The sequence below is a fragment of the Bidens hawaiensis genome, unplaced genomic scaffold (genome assembly GCF_021521415.1).
Source record: "Bidens hawaiensis isolate Kalapana, Puna unplaced genomic scaffold, B.hawaiensis_p1.1 tig00044222_1, whole genome shotgun sequence".
In the NCBI taxonomy this organism is placed as follows: domain Eukaryota; kingdom Viridiplantae; phylum Streptophyta; class Magnoliopsida; order Asterales; family Asteraceae; genus Bidens; species Bidens hawaiensis.
Window position 1 is genome coordinate 84,881 of NW_027497855.1, and position 24,300 is coordinate 109,180.

At 34.2% G+C, this 24,300-nt stretch overlaps 1 protein-coding gene across 1 annotated transcript; it reads left to right on the forward strand.

Annotated features, from left to right (window-relative positions):
- Positions 1-6,757: 6,757 nt before the first annotated feature.
- LOC143594825 (peroxisomal fatty acid beta-oxidation multifunctional protein AIM1-like) lies at positions 6,758-16,415 on the forward strand. Its single transcript, XM_077074040.1, has 18 exons — positions 6,758-6,845; positions 6,939-7,010; positions 8,202-8,264; positions 8,355-8,411; positions 8,496-8,563; positions 9,114-9,195; positions 9,306-9,361; positions 10,016-10,318; positions 10,889-10,975; positions 11,580-11,754; positions 12,482-12,603; positions 12,676-12,839; positions 13,572-13,826; positions 14,171-14,292; positions 14,375-14,496; positions 15,134-15,282; positions 15,756-15,894; positions 16,340-16,415. Exons 1-18 carry the CDS (start codon positions 6,761-6,763, stop codon positions 16,382-16,384), a joined length of 2,166 nt encoding a protein of 721 aa, XP_076930155.1. The 5' UTR covers positions 6,758-6,760; the 3' UTR covers positions 16,385-16,415.
- Positions 16,416-24,300: the final 7,885 nt, after the last annotated feature.

Sequence of the window (24,300 nt, forward strand, 5' to 3'; positions counted from 1 at the left end):
TGTCTTGCTTGTAGTTTTCAGTTTTCACAACTGTCTTAATGTCTTCTACAAATGTCTTTGTCTCTCCATATAATATATATATATATATATGGGTTCAAATGGAAATAATTAAATATAATATTTGATTCACTAGTAACTATAATATGGAGTGTTCAATGTTCATTAGTTTGGATTAGGGTTATTTAAAAAGCTCGAGGCTTGTGACTCTATCGATAAAAGTTTTGAATAAAACTAGTTAAAAAAACTTGATTTGAAACAACTTGAGCTGAGTTGACTCATTTTTGTAACCGAGCCAAAATTGACCCCGGCTTGGCTTGGGTATTGGCTCGATCTTAGGCTCGCTTAACTTCAAAATCCAGCTCGAGCCTAGTCGGGTTTAACTCGTGAACAACCCTAGTTGGCAGCCTTTTGCAGTGTATACGGGTCATATAGCCCCTATAAAAGTCGTACAAGTTTCGTGTCTCGTATAGCCCCTATATGGCTAGTACCAGGTAGTTCTTTTTAATAGACACGTAATTTAAAAGTATCTATTTTACTCTATACTAATTAAACAACCTACGAACAACAAGAGCGTTTCAGGGTACCAACGTTTCGAGAGACATGCATCAAAATAAAGTCGGCACCTCGAAATGCACATGTTGTTCATACGTTGTTTTCATATGTAACAAATATGTACTTTTACATCATGTGTTTTTATCTTAATACCATGTCAGCTATTATTTCATATTTATATTAAAAAATAAATAAAAAAATAAAATAAACATAGAACTATACGAGTCGAATAGGTTTGAAATTATGTTAGTTTGTGTCTTCAAATGTTAGGTATTGTTTCATTGTCTTATATAACCTCTATACGAGTCGTACATGCTTCCAGGTTGTTCTTTACGAGTCGTACAGGTTTACATGGTGTCTAAATAACCAATCCGGTATGTTTATAAATTATAACCCAAGCCTTTTAATAGTAGTTTTAAAAGCAAACCATTTCATTCTCAAGAGACCAAATAAGGATGTATTGTTGGCACACAATAATTAACATCCAACAACAAGACAATATTTTGGCCAGTACACTCTCGTGACACTTTTCTGCTTTCGAACCTTTTGTTTTTCTTTTTATTATAAAAATATTATATATATATATATAAATATATATATAAATTAAATTATAGAAAATAATATTCATTTGCTTTAAAGAATAACTCATATGAGTTGTTTTTATGGAGAATGTTTTTATTTTATTTTAATAAATGTATTAAATAAGTGAAAGTAAAATTACAAGTACAAGAATTTAAAGCACTTAAAAAATGAATTTAAAGCACTTAAAAATGAATTATAGATGAAAAGGGCTATTAATAATTTAATATTATTATCATGTGATTGGATCACAGGAGTATAGGTCCCACAAATCACATGTAATTCTTCTATTTAGTATATATATTTTTTAAAAACATTTCTTTTTTTTGTTAATAAAAGTGGAATATATTTATAGGTTAATGAGGTGATTAGAGGGTATGCCATTATGTAGATTAATTTTAAAAATTCACAGGTTTGAAACAGTACTTGAAACTGCTAAAAGTTATCTCAATATAGTTGATTGTTTAGTATTTCAGATCAGTTTTGGGTGATAAGCATTTAAATGGGTAATTTTTAACACGTAGAATTACAAACAGATATACCTGCGAACTTGATGGATATTGAGTAGGGCGGGCTTTGAGAAAACTAAAAAATTTTTGGTCGAAGGCGAATTTTTTTTGGGCTTTAAGTAAAAGGAGTATTTTATGGGTATAAACAATTTAATTTTTACATGGGGTTATCTGGTTATAATTTGGGTTGTGTACAAAACTTTTGTATAAAAATAGGATTAAACATGTCTCAAAAGATACTAGAACCCATAACTTTTTTTTATGTAATTGAGTTTAAACATTAAATATACATATAGTTTTTAATAAAATAAATACATATGACTTAAAAAAAATTAAAATTTCAGGCCTAGCAGGGTATCGGGCTTGTGGCAGTCGACCACCCAGCCACCCCCAAGGGCCGGCCTTGATATTGAGTAATGAGTACTTGACCTGTATAGGTTATGATATGAATTACGAGTCCGTTATTAACAAATAACCCGTCTCCTGTTGACTCATTAACATTCTTAGCATATTTAATGTCGGTTTTTGAGTATTGTTGTATATGCGGGTAAATGTATATATGAAGGCGTACTTAGCATGAACGAAACATAGTGAGTGCCAGGGGTGGCCCCTATCCCCTCTGTTTTCTTGCGAAGTAGTGTAAATTAACCTGTTTCAACCGAAAGTTTATATTCGTAGTGTAAATTTATCCATTTACGGATGAAAATTTGAGCTTGGGCACGTTCGTTTATGAAAATCTTAATATAATTTGAGTCCCGTCCACCTACGTTTTCGTTCAAAATTCACAACTGATACTTAGGTTGAAATATTTAATCCATCGACGACAAAAAAAAAATAAGAAAAAAGAAAAAGGGAGAGACAAAAATGTTTTTCTTGTTATATAAGTTCATTTTAATAAAATGGTAATTACAACTATGCAAGCCTGGTATAGGCCAAGGTTGAGTGAATGTGAAATTATGAATGTTGGGCACATGGGGGCTCTTTAAGTACTTAAGACTCCATTGATTTTTTTTTATAAAATGTCAATCTATATGCACATCAACACATATTTAATGGTCAAAAAGAACTTAGTTAAGTCTATACTTTTGTTGAAGAAAAAAAAACTTATAAGATCATAATCTGGACTGGTAAAACTTAGCATTGTCCGTTTTCGATTCAATTACGAACTAACGGATTACACACGTACGGTGATATGAACCAACAATACTTGTCTCTTCCTTTTGTTGGTTGGAAGTCGGTATGTAGTTAATATTGAACCAACCTATTGAACTGGTAAACCATTAGGATGATTGGTTTGGTAGCATGTCGGATTATCAAGCATTGAAAATATTCAAATCATCGTATCATGTTATTTAATTATAAGTTTATAACTATGAGCTAAATATCCAAATTTTAATTTGGTAATTATAGTCACGAAATTAACACGGTAAGAGGAATAAAATAATTTTGAACAAATATTATTTTTGCTATTACATACTCAAAAACCTTTTTATTATAGAAAATGATATAATACTAATATGGGCTAAAATCCATCTATTTTGTTAACGAACTAAGTCCATCAAATACTAGTAGCCCATAGTTTAATAACTAACGGCCCAAAAGGCTGAGTGCAAATCTACACATAGGACTAGGAGTAGACTGGCAAGTGCCTCTGAACCGTTCGCCGCTCGCTCGAAAATTGTTCGAAAAATACTCACTCATTTTTCTCGCTTGATTTAAATGAGCCGCTCTGCTTGGTTCGGTTTGTATATGAGCCAAGCAACGAGCAAAGATATGCTCGGTTCGGTTCCGCTCAAATATTTTTAATTTATTTTATATATAATTATATATGAACAAATATATAAATATATAGGCAGCACACATAAAATATAAGTATACAAATTTTTAAACACTTAAACAATTTTCCTATTCCGTTAATTTTATAGTTTCATTAATTCAATTTAAATTTCCAGAATAACATAAGTTTGTTTACATGTTCATTATATCTCACCTCAAATTTTTTCTTTCTAAAATTTTGTAACCTATTACACTTATCTAAAAATTAAAAACTACAAATTTGTTTACAAAATATATTACTAACAACCTTAAAACTTGTTTATTATTGAATTTTTTAGAGTGAAAAATAAATAAATAATGCTTGAAAATCGTTCGATGTTCAATTGAAAAATGCTCTATTCAATTTTGGCTGATTTGATTTTTGCTCGTTTCCAGTTTCAGTCGTTCAGTTTGGTTCAGTTGTAAATGAGTCAAGCAACAAGCAAGCATTCGCTCGATTCATCTAGGCTCGTGAACAACCCTAGTTAGAGCCTAGTCACTGGAGATGCACAAACCAGGGGGGTTATAGTGTAGTTTGGGTTGGGTTAACAACAAAACCAGTTCGGACCATATCGGGTCGGATTGGAACTGGTTTTTTATGTGGAAAGGACCGTGTTTGGCCGATTTTGAGTTCGGGTTATAACCGGTTCAAACCGTTTTCAATAAATAGGGTTAACAACCCTATTTAACCCCACGGGTTGGCGATTCCATGCTAGTTGTTGCCAAACTGATTCTAATACTGATTACGGTATCAAAACGGTTTTAGTTTCCAAGCTGGCTTAATAATTTTTGCACCTCGGTCACATCATTGCATTTGCAAAACCAAATACGACTTTGCTAAAAGTACAATGATATTTCTATTCATTTAAATGCAATGTGAATTTAATTTGACGATAAATTCAACAAATGGTGAAAATCAAAACAATTAATGTGCAATAGTTTGTAGAAGTAACATGAATGAAGTCAAATGATAGAAAAATGTTGTATAAATTCTTTTTTTCCATGTATCATAAAAAATCAATATATTTTTTGGTTTCCTCGTAGGTCACTTATTAAGTGTTTGCATATATAAACCAACATACTTTTAACTTTTATCTTAAATACTCGTTAATTTAAAAAAATTTATATCTCTTAATTGTGATCAAATGAAATCATGAAAACATTATTTAACAAAAAGTGAAATTTTTTGAATAAGTATGGGTTTTAGAAATATGTGAAGTCCTCGTATGTGGGTGTTCGAAGAGTGAATACAAATAGGTAGTTTGGTACTTGAACGAACAATTTTTTTCATACCAAAAATTCTCCTTTCTCATTAAACAATACGAGTATACGACAAAGTTTTTTTCATGATTTTTTTTCTCCTTTCTCAGTTAAGTACATGTACAAGAAATTAAGTGGATGTGTGACTATAGTATGCTTTCATATTTTGTGAGAACGCAAACTTGCGTTTTCATACATATTCCCAACACAAGTATTCTTTCATATTTTGTTCTTTTCTTAGAGTTTGCTGGTTCAAGAAATAAACTATACAAATACGTTTGACACGTGAGCGGACTATGACCCGCCTTGCTTGTCCAATGTGCCATGTTATTTTTTTTATGTTACAAAAATTAGTTTTATAACCAACTTCAAACCCCTAAAAGTAAACACCAAAGCTAACCAACCCCAAAGTGTCAGCTAATAAGTTGTACCTTATAAGTTGGTTTATATAATTGAAAAACCAACATAATGTTAGCTTTTATTCTAAGTCCGCTAACAATTATTTACACATAAAAACCAACATACTTATATATTTTTTTATTATTTCTTTTTACTTTTTAAATTTTCTTAACAATATTTTACATGTAAAAACTAGGGGTGAGCAGAAAACCGAATTAACCGAATCGAAACTGAATAACCGAAAAAACCTAATAAAAAAAAACGAACCGAAGCATTAACTGACGGTTAATTTTTTAGTTTTTCGAAAAACTGATTTTTGGGTTTAGGTTCGGTTATACATTTTAAAAAAAACCGAAAAAAACTTAACCGAACCGATTAATCGAATCTATATTTTCTACTTGTTTTTTTAAGATGTTATGATCGGAAACAAAACACCAAAAGAATCTACCATTAACAGTGATTAAGATGATGAAGATTGAGTCCAAACTTTGAAGATGAATAAGATAACGAATGAAGATTCGGGCCAAACTTTTAGTGTTTTTATTATTAAGAACTTTGTTGAATTTTAAACTCTACTACTCAAACAACTTTGTATTTGTTCGGTTCCACATAACACGTGCCATTTTTGTATTTTGAATTCCATATATATAAGGTACTCTATCTTTTTGAATTTTTTTTAATGTCTACTCACAGTAATAAAAATCGAAAATAACCGAAACCAAAACCGAAAATAACCAAAAACCGATCGGTTGATATTCTAAAATGACGGATGGCTTCGGTTTCGGTTTAGGTTTCACCCAATAACCGAACCGTAGTCACCCCTGTTAAAAACCAACATAATCTCAACTTTGTATTTGTTCGGTTCCACATAACACGTGCCATTTTTGTATTTTGAATTCCATATATATAAGGTACTCTATCTTTTTGAATTTTTTTTAATGTCTACTCACAGTAATAAAAATCGAAAATAACCGAAACCAAAACCGAAAATAACCAAAAACCGATCGGTTGATATTCTAAAATGACGGATGGCTTCGGTTTCGGTTTAGGTTTCACCCAATAACCGAACCGTAGTCACCCCTGTTAAAAACCAACATAATCTCAACTTTATAAAATGTTCAAGTTGAAAAAAATATTTTAATAATATATAAAAAAAAATGAAGATATTGCTTTTGGGGGTTTAAAGTTTGCAGATACTTATACAACTACCTTCATTTTTTACGTTTATCTGTTTAACCGCCCGTTACTTTTAATATCACGAATACAGGTAAGAAAACGACTCGGTTTTTTGTCAAATAATGATTTCATCTGATAATTGAGAGTTATTTTTGATATCACGGATACGAATATAAAAACGACTCGGTTTTTTGTTAAATAATGTTTTCATGATTTCATCTAATAACGTCTCTCAATTATTAGATGAAATCATGAAAACAATATTTGACAAAAAACCGAGTCATTTTTTTACCTGTATTCGTGATATTAAAAGCAACAGGTGGTCAAACGGATAAACATAATAAAGAAATAAAAAATTGAAGGTTTTGCGTACTTTAACAACTAACCCCAAATTGTCTGTCTTGTAAGTTGTAACTATAAATATAAATGATCATCTTCTTCATTATTATTATTTCTATTGTTTGACCAAAATGGAAGTCAAAATGGATGTGGGTTCTGATGGTGTTGCTGTAATCTTCATCTCTAATCCACCAGTCAATGCGTTTGCTGTCTCAAGTAACCTTTGGTTTCAATTGGGTTTTGTTTAATTATTATTATTATTATTTAATTTTTTTTATTGTTTATTGGGTTTTATTACTTTATGTGTAGTTATTGGTTGGTTGAAGGAGAAGATTGAAGAGGCTATGAGTAGAGATGATGTTAAGGCGATCGTGTTGACTGGTAATTTGTCGAAAAAGATGTGTTTTTAGTGAATTTAGACGGTTGAAATTTAATGCCCACCAAGTGTTTAATGTTTTGCTTCAATGAGATTAAACTCGTTAGATCATGTGTAGTAGATGGAGCCCTGTGAGGGCGTTTTGTGCCATGTTCATTAAACAAAAAAATAAAAAAAAATACATTAAAATTAAAACAATACATTAAAATAAAAATAAAAACGCATATCTAGTCATCGACATGTTCATAGACGAGCCAAAACCAACCAGGAAGCTCGGTTGAGTCGGTTGGTTAAAAACACTGGCTTGTACGTTGGGCATCTCTAAATATCATGTGAGGGTCGAAATTAACACCGGCCGGGAAGTTTGGTTGAGTCGGTTGGGTGGTTGCCCAAAACTGAGCATCGAATGGTTGATTGGATTCACAGTGGGTAGAGAATGGAAGAAATTTGTTGTGTTTTTGGTAGAAAATGAGAGAATAAGTTGTAGTGTTTTAAAAAATTGGATAAGTTTAGAGAATGGAAGAAATTTGTTGTGATTTTGAAAAATAAAACGTGTTTCTTTCTTTTTAATAGAGCCGTTTTACAATGGCTATTTTGACCAAAATGGAGCTCAACCCGGCGTTGCGTGGGAGTCCCCCACACCCCAATTCCACCTAAGGTGCCAGGAGAGGGGGGGGGGGGGGGGTGTCCCCGGCGCTTTGGGAGGGTGTGGCGCCCACTACACTCGGTGTTATCATGTTTCATTTTGTGTTGTATAGAAATTTCTGCTACTTGCTACAAATATAAAAAAAAAAAAAAAATTTTTGTTTTCTTTAGTGTTATAAAACTCGCTATGTAATTTTAAATGTTTTAAAATTTTATACATAGTTTTTTAAACTTATTAATAAGATTGGATTAATAAGTGTAATTTTCCAAATATTTCAAAGATTTTGACCAATTTTGACTGTAGCTTGATCGATTTTGACTGGATTTGCCTTTGACCAATTACCTATTTTAGGGGCCGATTAGATGAAATTGCGTCAGCAGCCCAGTGATTAGCAAGTAATTGGTGACTAATCGGCCCCTAGAACCGATTTTTACAACACTAGTTTTCTTTAACATTATAATTCACCTACAAATAATTACAACACTGGTTACTTTTGAGTGTGTGTTTGTGTAATTTGCCTGCTAAAATCAGTTTTTCTTATTTTATATAGGAATGAATGGCAAGTTTTCAGGTGGATTTGATATCAATGTGTTCCAAAAAGTTCAACAAACTGGTATTGCTTTAGTTATTAGTTATCTTATTTGTGACAAGAAAACTGCTGATTATCACATTCTGATTATAAAGCATTGACTTTGGTTGGCAGGAAACTTATCCCTTCTACCCGATTTATCCATTGACCTTGTGGTCAACAGAATCGAAGGTGTTCCCGTTTATCACATAACTCTTAATAAATATTAGCAAAGGTTAATTTTATTTTATATCTAATAAACTGTTTTTTGTTTAGATGCAAAGAAACCTATAGTTGTTGCTATAGAAGGACTTGCACTTGGGGCAGGATTAGAAGTTTCAATGGTTTGTAATTTTGGTCATCTTAATTATTATTATTTTTTGGCAAGTATAACAATTATGAGATAATGAAGTGATAACATTTAGGTGTATAACCAAACCTAACGAACACAGGAGCATGTTTGTTTGTTTAACTTTAACCGAACATACGATTGAACATGAACAATTAAACGAACAGGGTTTTCTTGTTCGTTCGTTAAGAAATTAAAGGTGTCCATGTTCGTTAACAAATAGTTTATGAACAAACATAACTGAGCTAAAAAAAATGTGAACAACAATGTGTTGGGCCTAAATGTTATTAAAACTAGACTAAGTTGTAATTATGGGCCTAGAAAATTTTAAGGAATATATTAACTAACGAACTTAATGCAAATGTAAACCAATGAATGTAAACGAAATTTTAGGAACATAAAACGATCGAGGCACATGTTCATATTTATTTGTTTAATTAAATGAACAAAGTTTTTTGTTCATGTTATAAACAAACTTCCCTAGAACAGTTCAGTGAACATCCGGTTCATTTACAGGCCTAATAGCCTTTGTTTGTTTCAAATAGGGATGCCATGCACGCATTGCGGCTCCGAAGGCGCAACTCGGCTTGCCAGAATTGTCTCTTGGAATTATCCCGGGAGCTGGAGGTAAATATAGTTAGTAATTTGTATACTTGTAATAATATTTGGATTGAATTTAAATAAATGTGATTTTGTTGATTGATATGTACAATCAAAATTTTAAAACATGTTTTAAGGTACCCAACGACTTCCGAGGCTTGTGGGACTGCCAAAGGCAATCGATATGATGTTGGTGAGTTCCTCTATCTTTCAACATGTTTAAACATGGCAAAACTATTATATATTTATTGTGAACATGAATTATCTTATTGAAGTAGTTTAATTCTAGACAACTCAGTTTTTTCAATTATAATAAACTCCTTGATTATTTATAAAAAATGGATAAAAGCTGTCAGCTCTTATAACTGACAAGAACTTGAATACAAAACAAACCATAAAATCGTGTTAAGACATATGAACCCAAACAGATGTTCGTGGGTTGAGGCGTACATGACCAGTTTAACCCGACTTTTTTTAATTTATTTGCAAATCATACTCTAAAGCTCCAATTTTACAACAAAAAATACAAATGTATACGAAGAGTTGCATTTTTAGTTATAAAAATATAAATGGGTTAAACGGGTCAACCAAAAAACCCTCCAGGTTGAGAAGACGACCCGTTTAGCTAAACGGGTTGACAGGTTTTGCCTGAAACTGTCCCGAACCCGTTTATACTAAATTAAACCCACAAGTTTTGTGTCATGTTAGAAATTCACACCCTCCGCTCTTAATGCATTTAAGATACCAATCAACTTGGAAAACTTGCAAGATTTAAGATCAGGGCAATTATATAAGGGTATAACTGTAAAAGTGGACAATTAAGACTGATTGATTATTTGTTTTGTAGACTTCTAAACCAATATTATCTGACGAAGGTAAAAAGCTAGGTCTAATTGATGCCATTGTGCCTCCTCAAAAACTTCTAGAAGTTTCTAGACAATGGGCTTTAGACATTGCCGAAAAACGAAAACCGTGGGTCCGGTCCCTTCACAAGACAGACAAGATTGTTTCTTTGCCTGAAGTATTTCAGATAATCGCAGTTGCACGTCAACAAGTCAAACGGGCCTCACCTAATACCCCACAACACCAAGCATGCCTTGATGTTATTCAAGAAGGCATTGTGCACGGAGGATACCACGGTGTTTTGAAGGTAAATGGTCAAACGGGTCGAGCTGGGTTGACTAGAAACACTTTTTTGTCCAAAATCTTTTTTCATGAAATCAGTGTCAATTATGATTACAATAATTATATCATTTTAGTAATAATCTAGTTTAAACATATTAATACACAATAATTATATATATGATTACACGATTTATATTATTTTAGCAATCATGGCCGGCTATGAAGGGGAGCGAAGATGTCGACTGTCCCTTGCCCGATCATCCCAGTAGGCCCGATTTTTATTATAAATTTATATATATTTTTTTTGAAAAAAAGTATGTATTCTTAATGTTAAACCCAATTACTCAACTCATTTAAGCCCATTTTTATATAATTTTTTTTTGCACAACCCAAATCATAACCAAGTAAGTCCATTTAAAAGTTTAATTGTTTAAACCCAATTATAAACACTTTATAAAAGGCCCAATTTTTTTTTGCTTTCGGCCCAAAAAATTTTAACGATTCTTGGAGACGGCCATAATAAGCTGGTTTTCTTTATAAATTAGTTTATACATATATATATATATATATATATATATATATATATATATTTCAGGAGGGTAAAGCTTTCAATGAGCTTGTTGTTTCTGACACATCGGAAGGTCTTTGTCATGTGTTCTTTTCACAACGCGCAACTTCAAAGGTAATATACTCGATTTATTGTGAGTATTTTTTATATATTCTTTTGGGCATGATACATGGGTCGTGTTCACAGTTTGGCGGGTCTAACCCGACCCGAATCTGAAAATTTTACATGGATCTGAACAGAAACACGACAGGAACCTGAAAATCATGTCAGACATATGATCCCGAACACAACATCGTGGGTTGACACGAACACGCCCCGTTTAACCCACACACACACACACACACACACACACACACACATATATATATATATATGTGTGCATATTAATACTCTTAAGATTATAAATTTACAACAAAAAGTGCGAACGTATATAAATCAGTTACATTTTAGTTATAAAATAATTATGTTAGTTTCTTTTTAATTTTTAACTTTTTGCATACCATACCCAAATTTACATCATAAAACACATTTTTAAAATTATAAAATAATAAATAAATTTTCGCCCGGTTTACACGAACATATCCCATTTAGCTAAACGGGTTCAACCCAAAACTGACCCGAACCCGTTTATACTAAAGCCAAACCCACGATTTTCGTGTCATGTCAGGAATTCACAACCGCATTTTTACATGCTCAACTTTGTATTTGTCATCTGCAGGTGCCTAACGTTACTGATATTGGGCTCAAGCCCAGGCCCATCAAGAAAGTTGCTGTGATTGGTGGAGGTCTAATGGGCTCTGGAATAGCTACAGCCCTTATAATTAGTAATATAAACGTTGTTCTTAAAGAAGTCGATTCTGAGTATCTTACAAAAGGGTTAAAGATGATAGAAGGTATAATCTTCATTTTGATAGATTTAGTTAACGGGTTACAGCGGGCTCGTTTAAAACGGGCTACTTTTAGTACGGGCCCAAACGGGCTGGGCTACAAACACTTTTTTGGTCATTTCAGAGCGGTTTTATATTAGAAGTTCGAGATTGCTTTTCTCAAATTGATTTTTCATGGTGGATTTAAAATTACAAGTTTACCCTTTAGGTTGAAGTAAGCTGATTATCTGCTTCTGCTATAGGCATAAGCATAATCTGTTGATATAAGCAATCTTAATTAGTAATTAATAGGATTGTTCATAAAGCTCACAACTCATTTGTAAACGAGCCGAGCCGGAGCCAAGGCCAGCTTGGGTTGTTGGCTCACTCAATAGGCTTGTCAGCTTGTTTAAACTTAATTTATATATATTAGATATGCATTTTGTATATGTTAAAAGTAATATATATTTTTTCTTTCTACATATATCAATATAAAGTATAAAATTAGTTTATATAAAAAATAAACAAGCTGGCTCAAGCTTTTTACGGGCCAAGCTCGAGCTTAACATTTCATCTCGTTTAAGCTTAACGAGCTGAGCCGGCTTGTCTCAGCTCGTTCACATCCCTAACAATTACTGAGTCGATTACAAATAAACCAGTTTAGGACTTTTAACCACATCGACCGTTAGTAAATAAAAGAGGTTCGTTTATTGGTTTTTTAGTCTTTACTCTTTACAATGTTCATCGTTTGTAGCAAATGTTGGAGATTTGGTTGCAAGAAAAAAGTTGGCACAGTCAGCAGCTGACAAAGCGTTGTCAAAGATTAAAGGTGTTTTTGACTACTTAGAATTCAAAGATGTGGATATGGTCATAGAGGTATGCTCTTTAAATAATACTAATAATAATGATAATGCTTATAGTTGTTTGATTAGTTACTTTTATTAACAGGCGGTTATTGAAAACGTGCAACTAAAACAAGAAATCTTTAGTGAGATTGAGAAAGTATGTCCACCTCATTGCATTTTGGCAACCAACACATCCACCATTGATCTCAATTTGATTGGAGGGAAAGTGACATCTGAAGATCGAGTTGTGGGCGTACATTTCTTCAGGTTAAGTGGCATAAGCCAGTATCTTATAGTATTCCTTATATGCTCTTCGTTCAAGTAAACGGCAGGAAATATGCAGAGATGACACACTTTCGTAACGATATTATGAATAGATATGGTGCTTAATGTGATTACAAACACCATATAATTTCTATATATTACTCTTTTCTTAAATAATGATTTTGGAGGCTGTATTCCATAACACTTTAGTATAGGCAAACTTTAAAACAGTGTATGACTGTATAAATTTGACTTGTTTCGGCTCGTTTACAAACCTAACTGGCTCGGTTTGGCTCGTTTTTCTTATTGAGCTGAAATGTTGAGCTTGAGCTGGGCTCATATAAAGCTCGAGCCAGTTCGTTTATTAAAATAAGATATTGAATTTATATTTATACACATATTGATATGTATGAAGAAAATAAATATGTTTAAAATACACATAGTGGATAATTAATAAACTACTAAGTTTATAATTTACGTATGTTAAATTTGGATTTTAATTTACATATATTAAATCTTTTATTTAAACAAGTCAATGAGTGAGCCAACGAGCCAGGCTAACCTTGGCTCGGGCTCGGGCTCGGGCTCAGCTCCTGATTTCGATCTAGCCGCTAGCTATTTGAACAACCCTAATTAGGTGCACTCTAATAACAAGTTATACTTTTAAAGTCTAGCATACTTTTTCACAGTGTAAACTTGAAATGTTGTTAAAGCTAGTTTTCTATATTTTTACAGTCCTGCTCATATGATGCCACTTTTGGAGATTATTAGAACCGAAAAGACTTCTGCTCAAGTGATTCTTGATCTCATGACAGTTGGGAAAATAATAAAGAAAGTTCCTGTGGTTGTGAGAAATTGTACAGGTTTTGCTGTTAGTCGTATCGTTTTTTCCTACGAACAGAGTGCACACATTCTGCTTCATTTAGGTGTTGACTTGTTTACAATTGACAAACTCATCACCAGCTTCGGGCTCCCAGTGGGCCCGTTCCAGTAAGTTTCTGCCCCGTTAGTTTTAATTGGTTGAATATGCATTTTCCAAGACTGAATATGTGATATTGAATGGTCACAGTTTGATATAATGAAGGTTATATTATTTCTGTTTACAATCTAAGAAAAATTCCAATCTAAGAAAAGTTATATTGTTTGAATAATTATATAATTTTTTGAACAAAGTGATTTTTGGAGGGTTTGTGCATTATAGTCATATTGGATGACTTTTGACCCATTTATCCGTATTTTAATAAACATAGTCCGGATGACATGCTCATAAGTAAACTTGTCAAATGGAAATTATTTATTTATTTACTTATTTATTTCAAACTTTATGATTGTAGGCTTGAAGATTTAGTGGGGTATGGTGTTGCTAATGCAGTAGCTAAAGAATTTGCTTCGGCTTATCCCGGTAGAACATTCAAGTCTCCTGTAGTTGACCTTTTGATTAAAAATGGACGAAATGGTAAATTGATTACAGTATTACATTTGTTTGTTTTTATTATATATAAAGGCGGGTCTTTTGTTTACATGATTACTTGATTTAGGTAAAAGCAACGGAAAAGGTTATTACAATTATGAAAAAGGTGGCAAACCGAAACCCGACCCGATGGTGCTACCGATTATAGAGGAGTCTAGAAGGCTTGCTAAGCTTATGCCACGAGGGCAGGTAATGTATTTTTGGTGGACAAAGTTGAAGAATATCAAAAATGAAAGTAGGTCAAATATAAAATTAGCTAAATGGGTCAAACGGGTTGGAAGTAGGGGATGTAAATGAGTCAAGCTCGGCTTGTTTGTAGCTCTATTTCTAATACTTGAGCTCGGCTTGTTAGTAGTGTTTCAAGCTCGAGCTTGGTCAAGCTCATCATATTTGTTATTTATTATTTAATTACTTTATTTATATGTTTTAATAATTACTTTTGTATATTTATAGTAATGAATTTAATATATAGTATACTATTTAATAATTTTTATAAAAAAAAATTATTCATTATTAATTATTATATAAATATATTAAATAAAAGTTATATAGATAAAAGGTTCTTTCAGGCTCACGAACTGGCTCGAGCTTGATATGTGAAGCTAGGGCTCGCTTATTAAATTAGACTAAAGTTATTATTCTAGTTATATTGTTTTTGGCACTTTTCAAGTCGAGCCCGTTTTGATCCATTACCAACCCACCCAATTCGGGATTTGTTTAAAGTTCTTGAAATTATTTTGTGAGCTTGGCCATTTGATCACCTATCCATCTTAAAATATGAACACTATGAAATAATATCTTTTTAATTAATTTCCCCTTTTTGCAGCCCATATCCATAACCGATCAAGAAATAGTAGAAATGGTATTGTTTCCCGTAGTGAATGAGGCATGTCGTGTTCTAGAAGAACAAATTGTTGTTCGGGCATCAGATCTTGATATTGCATCTGTTCTTGGAATGAGTTTTCCTTCATACCGGTATGTCCGGCAACTCTTAATAACAGGTCAAATCTGTTTCGAGTCAAAACTAGTCATTTTGGTTCATGCCCAAAAAATTATTTTTTGGTGCTAAATGTATATTAGTACCACTAGTGAACAACAATTCTAACTAGACCTGGCAAAATGGGCGGGTTGGATAACGGGTCAAAATCGCTTTTGGTTTGACTTTGACCCTGGACACTGTTTTCCCTGGTATTTAACATTTTCAATTTTCAATACTAAATGTGTCAAAGTTTATTTATGTGATTTTCGACCCGTTTTCTTTTCAGTGTTTTATTTATTTATTTTACCCATTTGATTTGTAATAATCTAATCATCACATTCATAACCTAGATTAAGCCTTATGAGCCTATATGTTAATGTGCTTAATTTTATATTTACTATCATAACATAAACAAATAGACAAATATGATGATTTGAAATTTAATAATTTTTTTTTTAATTTGTTGCAGTGGTGGCATCATATTTTGGGCAGATTTGGTTGGAAGTAAACACATTAATTCAAGTTTAAAAAATTGGTCTGAAAAATATGGCAACTTTTATAAACCGTCAAGATTCTTGGAAGAACGAGCGATGAATGGTGTACCACTGGTAAGAAATCTTAACCCGTTTGCAGTTTCGGTTGTTTACTTATGGCTGGGTCAATTTGGATTTTTTTCTTATCTCAAACGGGTCAAATAAAGTATTTAGCTAAAAGCTGGTTAAACAAGTCAAAAGTCACACAAAGTCTATTTTCGGTACATACATCATCTTAAGTAGTTTATTTTTGTCAAAATTTTAGATTATTATTGCGGTATGTTTTTTCTAATAGCATTTAGTTAAATTATTTCTAAAAAATAAAAATAGGCAATAAAAAGTCTCATATACAAAAACGACCCGTTTCAGCTCAGATATGTTTTGACCCGTTACTCCCACCATTCGTTCCGTCAACCATACTCTTTTATGTTTCTTCAATGGAGAATTTTATAAACTAGAAAAAGTATTTAAAAAAAAAAGCTTCTTTACATGTGTGTAACATATCAATCTGTTTTTGCAGAGTGCACCAGTAACATCTCCTACTGGCTCTAGGGCCCGCATGTAAGCGAATGCAAGAACACGAGCATATATGCTTATTCGAGTGATATAGCCGATATTGAATACGACTTGTCTTTATTCTCAAGCATTTAACGGCATTACATGTTTGACGAGTTTTGATTTATTTATGAATAATTTTGGTTATGAAGCAATGATATGTTTAATATATTAGTGTAATGAATTGTGTATAGTAGTTATAACATTACTTTTTGAATAACTAGTTGTTGAGTAACTCTTTTAAATATATTGTAAATAATTTGAGTCTACCACTCATAAACGACTAGTTATTTATTGGAATTTGATAATCTCTATTGAATGATATTGGTCGATAATAATCTGTATTCATATTATCGCCACTGACGGTCCTTTCTAACGGGACAACTTTTTTAAATTTGGGACCGCCAGTGACGATAAAATAAATATGGATTATTATCAGCCAATATCATTTAATATGGGTTATTAAAATCCAATATTCCATATATTAAATATGATAATAAAAGTATTGTTTGAAGAATAATTAACTTGTTAAAATTAAGCAATTTTAAGTTTTTATGATTAGGTTTATAACCTTAATAGAAAATCATGTTAGTCATACTTGGAAAACATCAACTTTGAGTATGAATTTTATATGTTTTTGTTTGGATGTATAATGTGCATGTATTTTATGTTTGTGCACATGTGTATACATACCTCTTTAAGGCCACCATTATTCTAATCTTGTAAATTATATAAACAATTGACTTTGTTGGACTTGCAAAGACATGCACATGTGCATCTCATAAATGTTTTTTTATTACACATGTTTTTTGTTTTCTACATCTTTTTCTAAATCAACGCCTTGTGCATTTAATATTGATGTGGGATGATTGTCGGTATTTTTCATAACTAAATATTACATTTTATCGAGACTGAACCGTTAATTTTTTATTTTACACTCTAACTATCTTATCACCTCATCAAAATAGAAATAATACTAACGGTAAAGTTAGTTTTAATATGTAACAAAAACTTTTTAATTTAAATTTATATATTAAAATTGAAAAAATAAATGCACCTCCTGATTAAAGGTCTGATTACCCATTTTATATACACATATTTAGTTTTCACTAGTAAAACATATATTAAATGACACTTTGTCAAGTACATTGCACAAATAAATTTTGCCTAGTCAATTTTTTCGCAGACATTGATATTGAAGGGGTATGCACCCGCCTTAACATCGAGCGGGGCGGGTCAACCCACAAGATATAGACAAGAGGCTTGAAATCAGGATGTCATGAAGACACAAAGCCAAAACCTATGCGCGTGACGCATATCACACATGCTCACGCATCACACATGCTCGCGCATCACACATGCTCACGCATATCACATCTGCGCATGGCGCATATCACATATGAAAAAACCAACAAGGAGAAATGATTCATGACTTGAACCAAAGAAAAAAATCAGACAATCAAAGCGCAATAAATACCTTGGCGCACTGGAGTCCGCGAATTAAACATCGCCATGAAGTCCATTTTCCCCCTTTTCGAGGGTAAAACAGGGGACTTCAAAACAACCTTCGGTGTAGCCTCGGCACCTTGCCGCGCCTGAGGTTGAGCCACCAACGTTGCCGGCTCTACAAACATTTGAGTGAACAAAGCTTCATTAATAACTCTATCGGAATCACGCTCATAAAATCAAAAAATATAAACAAAGTATACCTGTTGGAGAAGACGGAACAGCAGGCGCAGCGCCGCTTCCCTCGTCCGCCGTGCGAAGAGATGAGGTGGCAGCACCATACCTCGTGTGGACTGGAGGATTGCCCACGCCTCGAGGCAAGGAAGACGAGGAAAACTTGGATGTAAAACCCTTGGTTTTCTCAAGTCCCTTCGCTTGAGTAGGAGGAAGATTCTGGGCAACAGAGGCATCATCTTTTTTCTGTTTTTTACTGGCCCCTGCGCCAGTTTTGCCTTTAGCCTTGCGCTTGAGTTGTGGCGCTTCAGCTTCTTCCTCCTCCATTTCCTCTTCCAAAGCTCCAACTCATAATTAGCGAGCGCATCTACAATACGCGCAACAGAAATGTTAAAACCAAATTTGGTATTCTAAGGACCTAAGCACAAACACAAAGGCTTACTAGGCGCATCGCCGTCAAAACAAAATCCTAAATCGACAGGGATGAACATATCATCGAAGCGATCAGGGAAGGCAACTTCCCCAGCGCGACAGAGCCACCTTCTGTATGCTCATCATAGGCGGCGTGGATGTATTCCTTGCTTACTGCATAAAACAAGACAAGTGATATCAGCTAAGTGAATTATACTCGCGCAGAATTAATGCAATGAACAAACAACCCACCTAGGCCATCAACATGGATGACAGGCTCAGTCGCGCTGTCAGTCCACCTCTTGCTCATACCAACCCCCACCAGCGCTTCCTCGCAAATTTTCCTGGCGGGGGATGGTTCAGCAGATAACTTCTTAACCCATGCGCCCGTTGGGTTCTTAAGGACATTGTCATCCGTGGGCGCAGAAGTGATCGCGCGCATAGTCATGCGAATTGGGATAACACTAGCCTTGATATAAAAGAATTTTTCAGCCCAGTCATGAAGGCTTTTAAAAGAAACAGTGCAGCACTTAACATTCTGACTGCGCGGTGTGAATGAGAACCAAGAATCTTGAATTTTCGGCTTATAAAAATATTGAAAGCGCCGAGGGGTGGGCTCCTCGCGCTGAGCTTTGCACATGAACAAATGAGTCATGCGCACCAATCCACAGGGATGAACTTGGGATATGTGAATCCCACAAAACTGAAGGAGCGCACCTATAAACCTTGTCATCGGAAGACGAAGGTTACAGTGAGTAAAAAAATGAGAATATAGAGAGATATAGCCGGCAGGAAGATCGCCGCCGTCTGCCCGGCTACCGGGAGCAGACAACCATACTCAGGGAGAAAACCCTGAGAAGCAATGAGACTATCAAGATCAGGTTGTTTCAACTTGCAGGGAATCTCATCCCATCTCTTCACTGTTTTGTTCTTCCCTCCTTCCTCCGACGAGGCCTCGACAACCCTAGTACCCTTGCCGGTCTTCTTTAAAGTAGACATAACCACATATTTTACACGGCGTTTACTAGGGGAAATTGTGGTGTCTGGGTTATCAGACATACAATTGCAAATCGAACAATATGGTCACTGTGAGGACGGAAATCTGGAAGCAAAGATAAAGGCTCTCAATTGGAATGTAAATTGAAGAAGCAAAAGCTCTAAAAATGACAATGGAGATGAAGAAAAAACCGTTCAAAGGGTTTGGTTTTATAGGCCCAGGGGAGAGAAAGAGAAGCAAGTAATAATCAGATCTACGCTCACGCGCCCCCACGCGCAGGCGTAGGCCAACATAAGCGCGACACGTGTTCCTGACACTGTATGAGGAGACGTGAAAGGCAACTGTAGCACCTCGAGCACACGAAAGGTCTGACACATAACGTCTCCATATCTGATGCACCTCGAGCACGCGAAAGGTCTGACACGTAACGTCTCCATCAATGATGCATGTCAGCACCAACCAACCACGTGCATTGACGATTCGTTCTAACCTAAGGGATAGAATTTCGCGCAACGCACATATGAGAAATGAAAAAGAAAAGACAAACCCTATTAAAAAAGCAAACTATTAAGTCTAATATCTATCTTACCTCGCTCGCGCGAGACAAGACACACATTAGACTGGGGGGGCTTGAAGGGGTATGCACCCGCCTTAATATCGAGCGGGGCGGGTCAACCCACAAGATATAGACAAGAGGCTTGAAATCAGGATGTCATGAAGACACAAAGCCAAAACCTATGCGCGTGACGCATATCACATATGCTCACGCATCACATATGCTCGCGCATCACATATGCTCGCGCATATCACATCTGCGCATGGCGCATATCACATATGCTCACGCATATTACATATGCTTACGCATACCACATGCTCATGCATATCACATCTGCGCATGAAACATCTGCGCGTGAGAATAAAGAGAAGACCTTGCGTATCCCCGGGATAGGCGCATAAAGGACAACACAACAAATGAGACAATAGTCTAATCCAAATCAGGATAAGGACAACCATGATTGTACTCATCAGACAACCTTCCAGAAGGTATCTTTTAAAGAATAAAGAATGTGCTGATGTTGACAGCTGCCAATGAAGGGTGGACAACTCAGCAAAACCCATGTGCCACCACGTGATGGCACATGGGTCAGGTAAACTACCTTGGTCAGAGATTAATCAATGAAAAAGCATCAGGTGTCCTAAGTACACGTGGCGCAAGCAATAGGAGGAGGCCAAAAAGGCCCTAATTGGGTCTAAGCCCAATCATTGGAAACCCTAATACTATAAATACAACACCACCTCCACAGTTGAGGTCAAGCAAGAAAATACATTCTAAGTCCTTATTCATTTTCACATTCTTATCATCTTCTCCTGCAATATCTTATTCTCACACCGGAGGGTTACCCCAAAGAGGACCCCTCTGTCCCTTTCTGAGGGGTAAGTTCACGGTGCTGTTCGTTTTGTAGGTGGAAGAACTCGTATCTCGGAAAACCATCGGTGATATAGCACACTCATACCCGAGGAACGTAGATCGAATACAAGTAAGTCGATTCACGCTTCTTCAGATATCTTGTTATATGACTCGTTTAATAAAAGAACAAGACCACACGTGACATGCTTGGCCTCAACATGCATAAGGTGCACACAATACGTTGAAAATAAAACCAAGGTCACGTATGGGCGTAATTTAAACCGACTTAATACATTCACATAAAAACGCTCGTTTAAAAAAATATAAGTAGTTAGGATATGCATTAACAGCCACACAAAAAATAAATAGAATAATAAATAATTGTTATTAATTACTTATCACCACTTTTTAATATAACATGAGATGATATGATAGATATGATATTAATTACTACAATGTGAACGCTACAGTATAACAATATTTCATTAAATTATAGATATATTATATATAGCACAATGGTAGTCGTGGTATGATCATATTGCAAATTTGGTCCACAACTTTTAAATATTTCAAACTTAGTCTAAACATTTGTGAAAAGACTACATATTTAGTCTATTATTTTAATCCCAATTGTATTTTTAACAAAAAAAGTGATTTCATGTGCCAATTTAATGAGGATAATTGTAATTTTTTTCCAACGTTAGAACTTTAACAAAATGCTCTTTCAAACTCCAAAACTCCTAATGTCGATTTCATCACATTCGATTATACACGGAACCTTCAAATTTGCACTAACTCAAGGTGGTGAAGTCGACGTTTCGTGTTCTGAAGTTTTAAAGTGTATATTATAAGGGTTTCAATTCTTTTTTTATATATAAAAAACCTCATATAAATGACACATGACATAACTTTTATATTAAAAATTAATTGAAAAACTTATCAGTCATCCATATCAACGACTAATAGTACAACCATCTTTCTAAAAACCATCCATAAAATTTTTTATAAGGAAAATTAGATTAAATAATACGAATTATGAAGTATTGGAAAATAACAGCCCCAACTTAGAAGTTTGCTACTAACAGTCCTATTTTTTAACATATTTGTTCCCAACGAGCCGCGACTAACGAATTGGCTGTTGACTACCACATAAGCACGTTTTAAAACGTACGCATGACACACCATCATCCAACTAACGAAGTTAAGCTTCCGTTAGTCGCAACCAAGGTTGCAAAAGTCGCTAGGCGCTCCCAGGGCGGTCAACTAAGGAGTTGCGAGTGCTCAGTTTAGGCGGGGTATACTCGGGGAGTACTCAGACATAGTATTTTATAAAGAAATTAAATTTTTGGTTATATGTGTCAAATATCAAAAGTTTACTATATGTTCAACAACATTCAAACGAAAAATACAAAACCAATCAATAATACATTAATATTTACATATCAGCTCAAGAGATTGTCTCAAGACGAAAGACGTACCTCAATCGAACTTGAATAAGAGGTTTGTGAGGTTAGAACTTTGAATCAGATGATAACAATGGTGGTTACGAGTTCAGAACTCGAAGTAGGTTGCTTAGTGTGAAAAGGAAAGAAAAAAATAATGGTGGGATCTTAGAGAAATCGAGTTTTTATTTTAATATTAAAAATCAATATTTTATTAAAACGATATGGACCGCTTAGGGCCGAGTACTCGGCCGCCTAGGCCGAGTTTTACAACACTGGTCGCAACTCGTCGGAAGCAAATATGTTGAAAGATGTAACTGTCAGCAACTAATTAATGAGTTAAGAACTGTTATTTACCAACCGTTCATGTCGAAACTATTAAACTTCAATTTTCCATTTTTAAATCACTGGGGACAAACCATGCAATATAACAAAACTACATACACCATTTATGCAATTATCAAAATTCTATACAACATACGTTATTATACTTAATAATAATAATAATAATAATGACGTGTCCAAACAAAAAAGCACCTGGCGCAATATAGCGTGACAAGTGTCCGGCGTATGAAAGCGAACACCGCCGTCTTCCGCGTACATTTAACGCAATCGTGCGCCGATTGATTAACAGAATCTTCTCGAACAACTGAAAACCTGCAAATCATCTGTTCACATTATAATCAGGTAATGATAATAATAGTAATAATAAGCTTTATTTTCGTAATTAATTAACTAATAATTCGCATTAAATTTGAACTTATCCGATTCACGAGTTTTTATTTTATTCATTTTACGAGTCGCATTTGACCTAACGGTGTACTGATTGACTGATTGTAGGTTTAATCAGAAGAATCGTCTGGTAATTAGCTTCTGTTTTGTTAATTCGTTTTGAATTTGAACTTATTCGATCTGATTTTACGGGTTTTATTCATTTTACGGCACGCATTTGACCTAACTGTGTATTGATTTGTGATTGCTGTTAGTTAATTAGCTTCGGTTTTGTTAATCGCTTTGAATTTGAACTTATTCGATAGGTTTTTGTTGATATCAGGAGAATTCGCTTTGAATTTGAGCTTATCTGATAGGTTTTCACGAGTTTCATAGATTTTACAACGCGCATTTGACGTAACTGCGTAGTGACTGTAGGTTGTTGTTAGTTAATTAGCTTCGGATTTGTTAATCGCTTTGAATTTGAACTTATTCGATCGGTTTTTGTTGATATCAGTAGAATTGTCAGGTAGTTAGCTTCGGTTTTGTAATCGCTTTGAATTTGAGCTTATCTGATCGGTTTTCACGAGTTTTATAGATTTTACAACGCGCATTTAACCAAACTGCGTAGTGATTGTAGGTTGTTGTTAGTTAATTAGCTTCGGTTTTGTTAATCTCTTTGAATTTGAACTTATCTGATCGATTGTTACGAGTTCTGTTGATGCTACGACTCGCATTTGACCTAACGTCGTAGTGATTTGTGATTATTGTTAGTTAATTAGCTTCGGTTTGTTAATCACTTGAATTTGAACTCATCCGATCGGTTTTTACGAGTTTTATAGTTTATACGACTCGCATTTGACCTAACGGTCTAGTGATTTGTGATTGTTGATTTGAATTTGTGTGTGTGTAATCTGGAGAAGTGTGAGGTAAATAGCTTCGATTTTGTTACTCGCTTTGAATTTGAACTTATCCGATCTGTTTTTACGAGTTTTGTGGATTTTACGACTCGCATTTGATCTAACGGTGTAGTGATTTGTGATTGTTAGTTGATTTTGAATTTGTGTGTGTATTATCAGGAGAATTGTCAGGCAATTAGCTTCGATTTTGTTAATCGCTTTGAATTTAAACTTATGCAATTGGTTTTTAATTTTTCTTTTTGGATTTTACGATGCGCATTTGCCCTGTGTTGCTTGATTTGAATTTGTATGTGTTTGATCTGTTATTTGAATTTGTTGAAACCGAGATGTGTAGGTTTGATGTTGTAGTGTGGTAGA

Coding starts and splice junctions, on each gene's coding strand:
- LOC143594825 (XM_077074040.1), top strand. CDS start 6,761: ATGGAAGTCAAAATGGATGTGGGTTCTGATGGTGTTGCTGTAATCTTC. Junction 10,976..11,579: donor CACAACGCGCAACTTCAAAG/GTAATATACTCG, acceptor TGTCATCTGCAG/GTGCCTAACGTTACTGATAT. Junction 13,827..14,170: donor CTCCCAGTGGGCCCGTTCCA/GTAAGTTTCTGC, acceptor TTATGATTGTAG/GCTTGAAGATTTAGTGGGGT.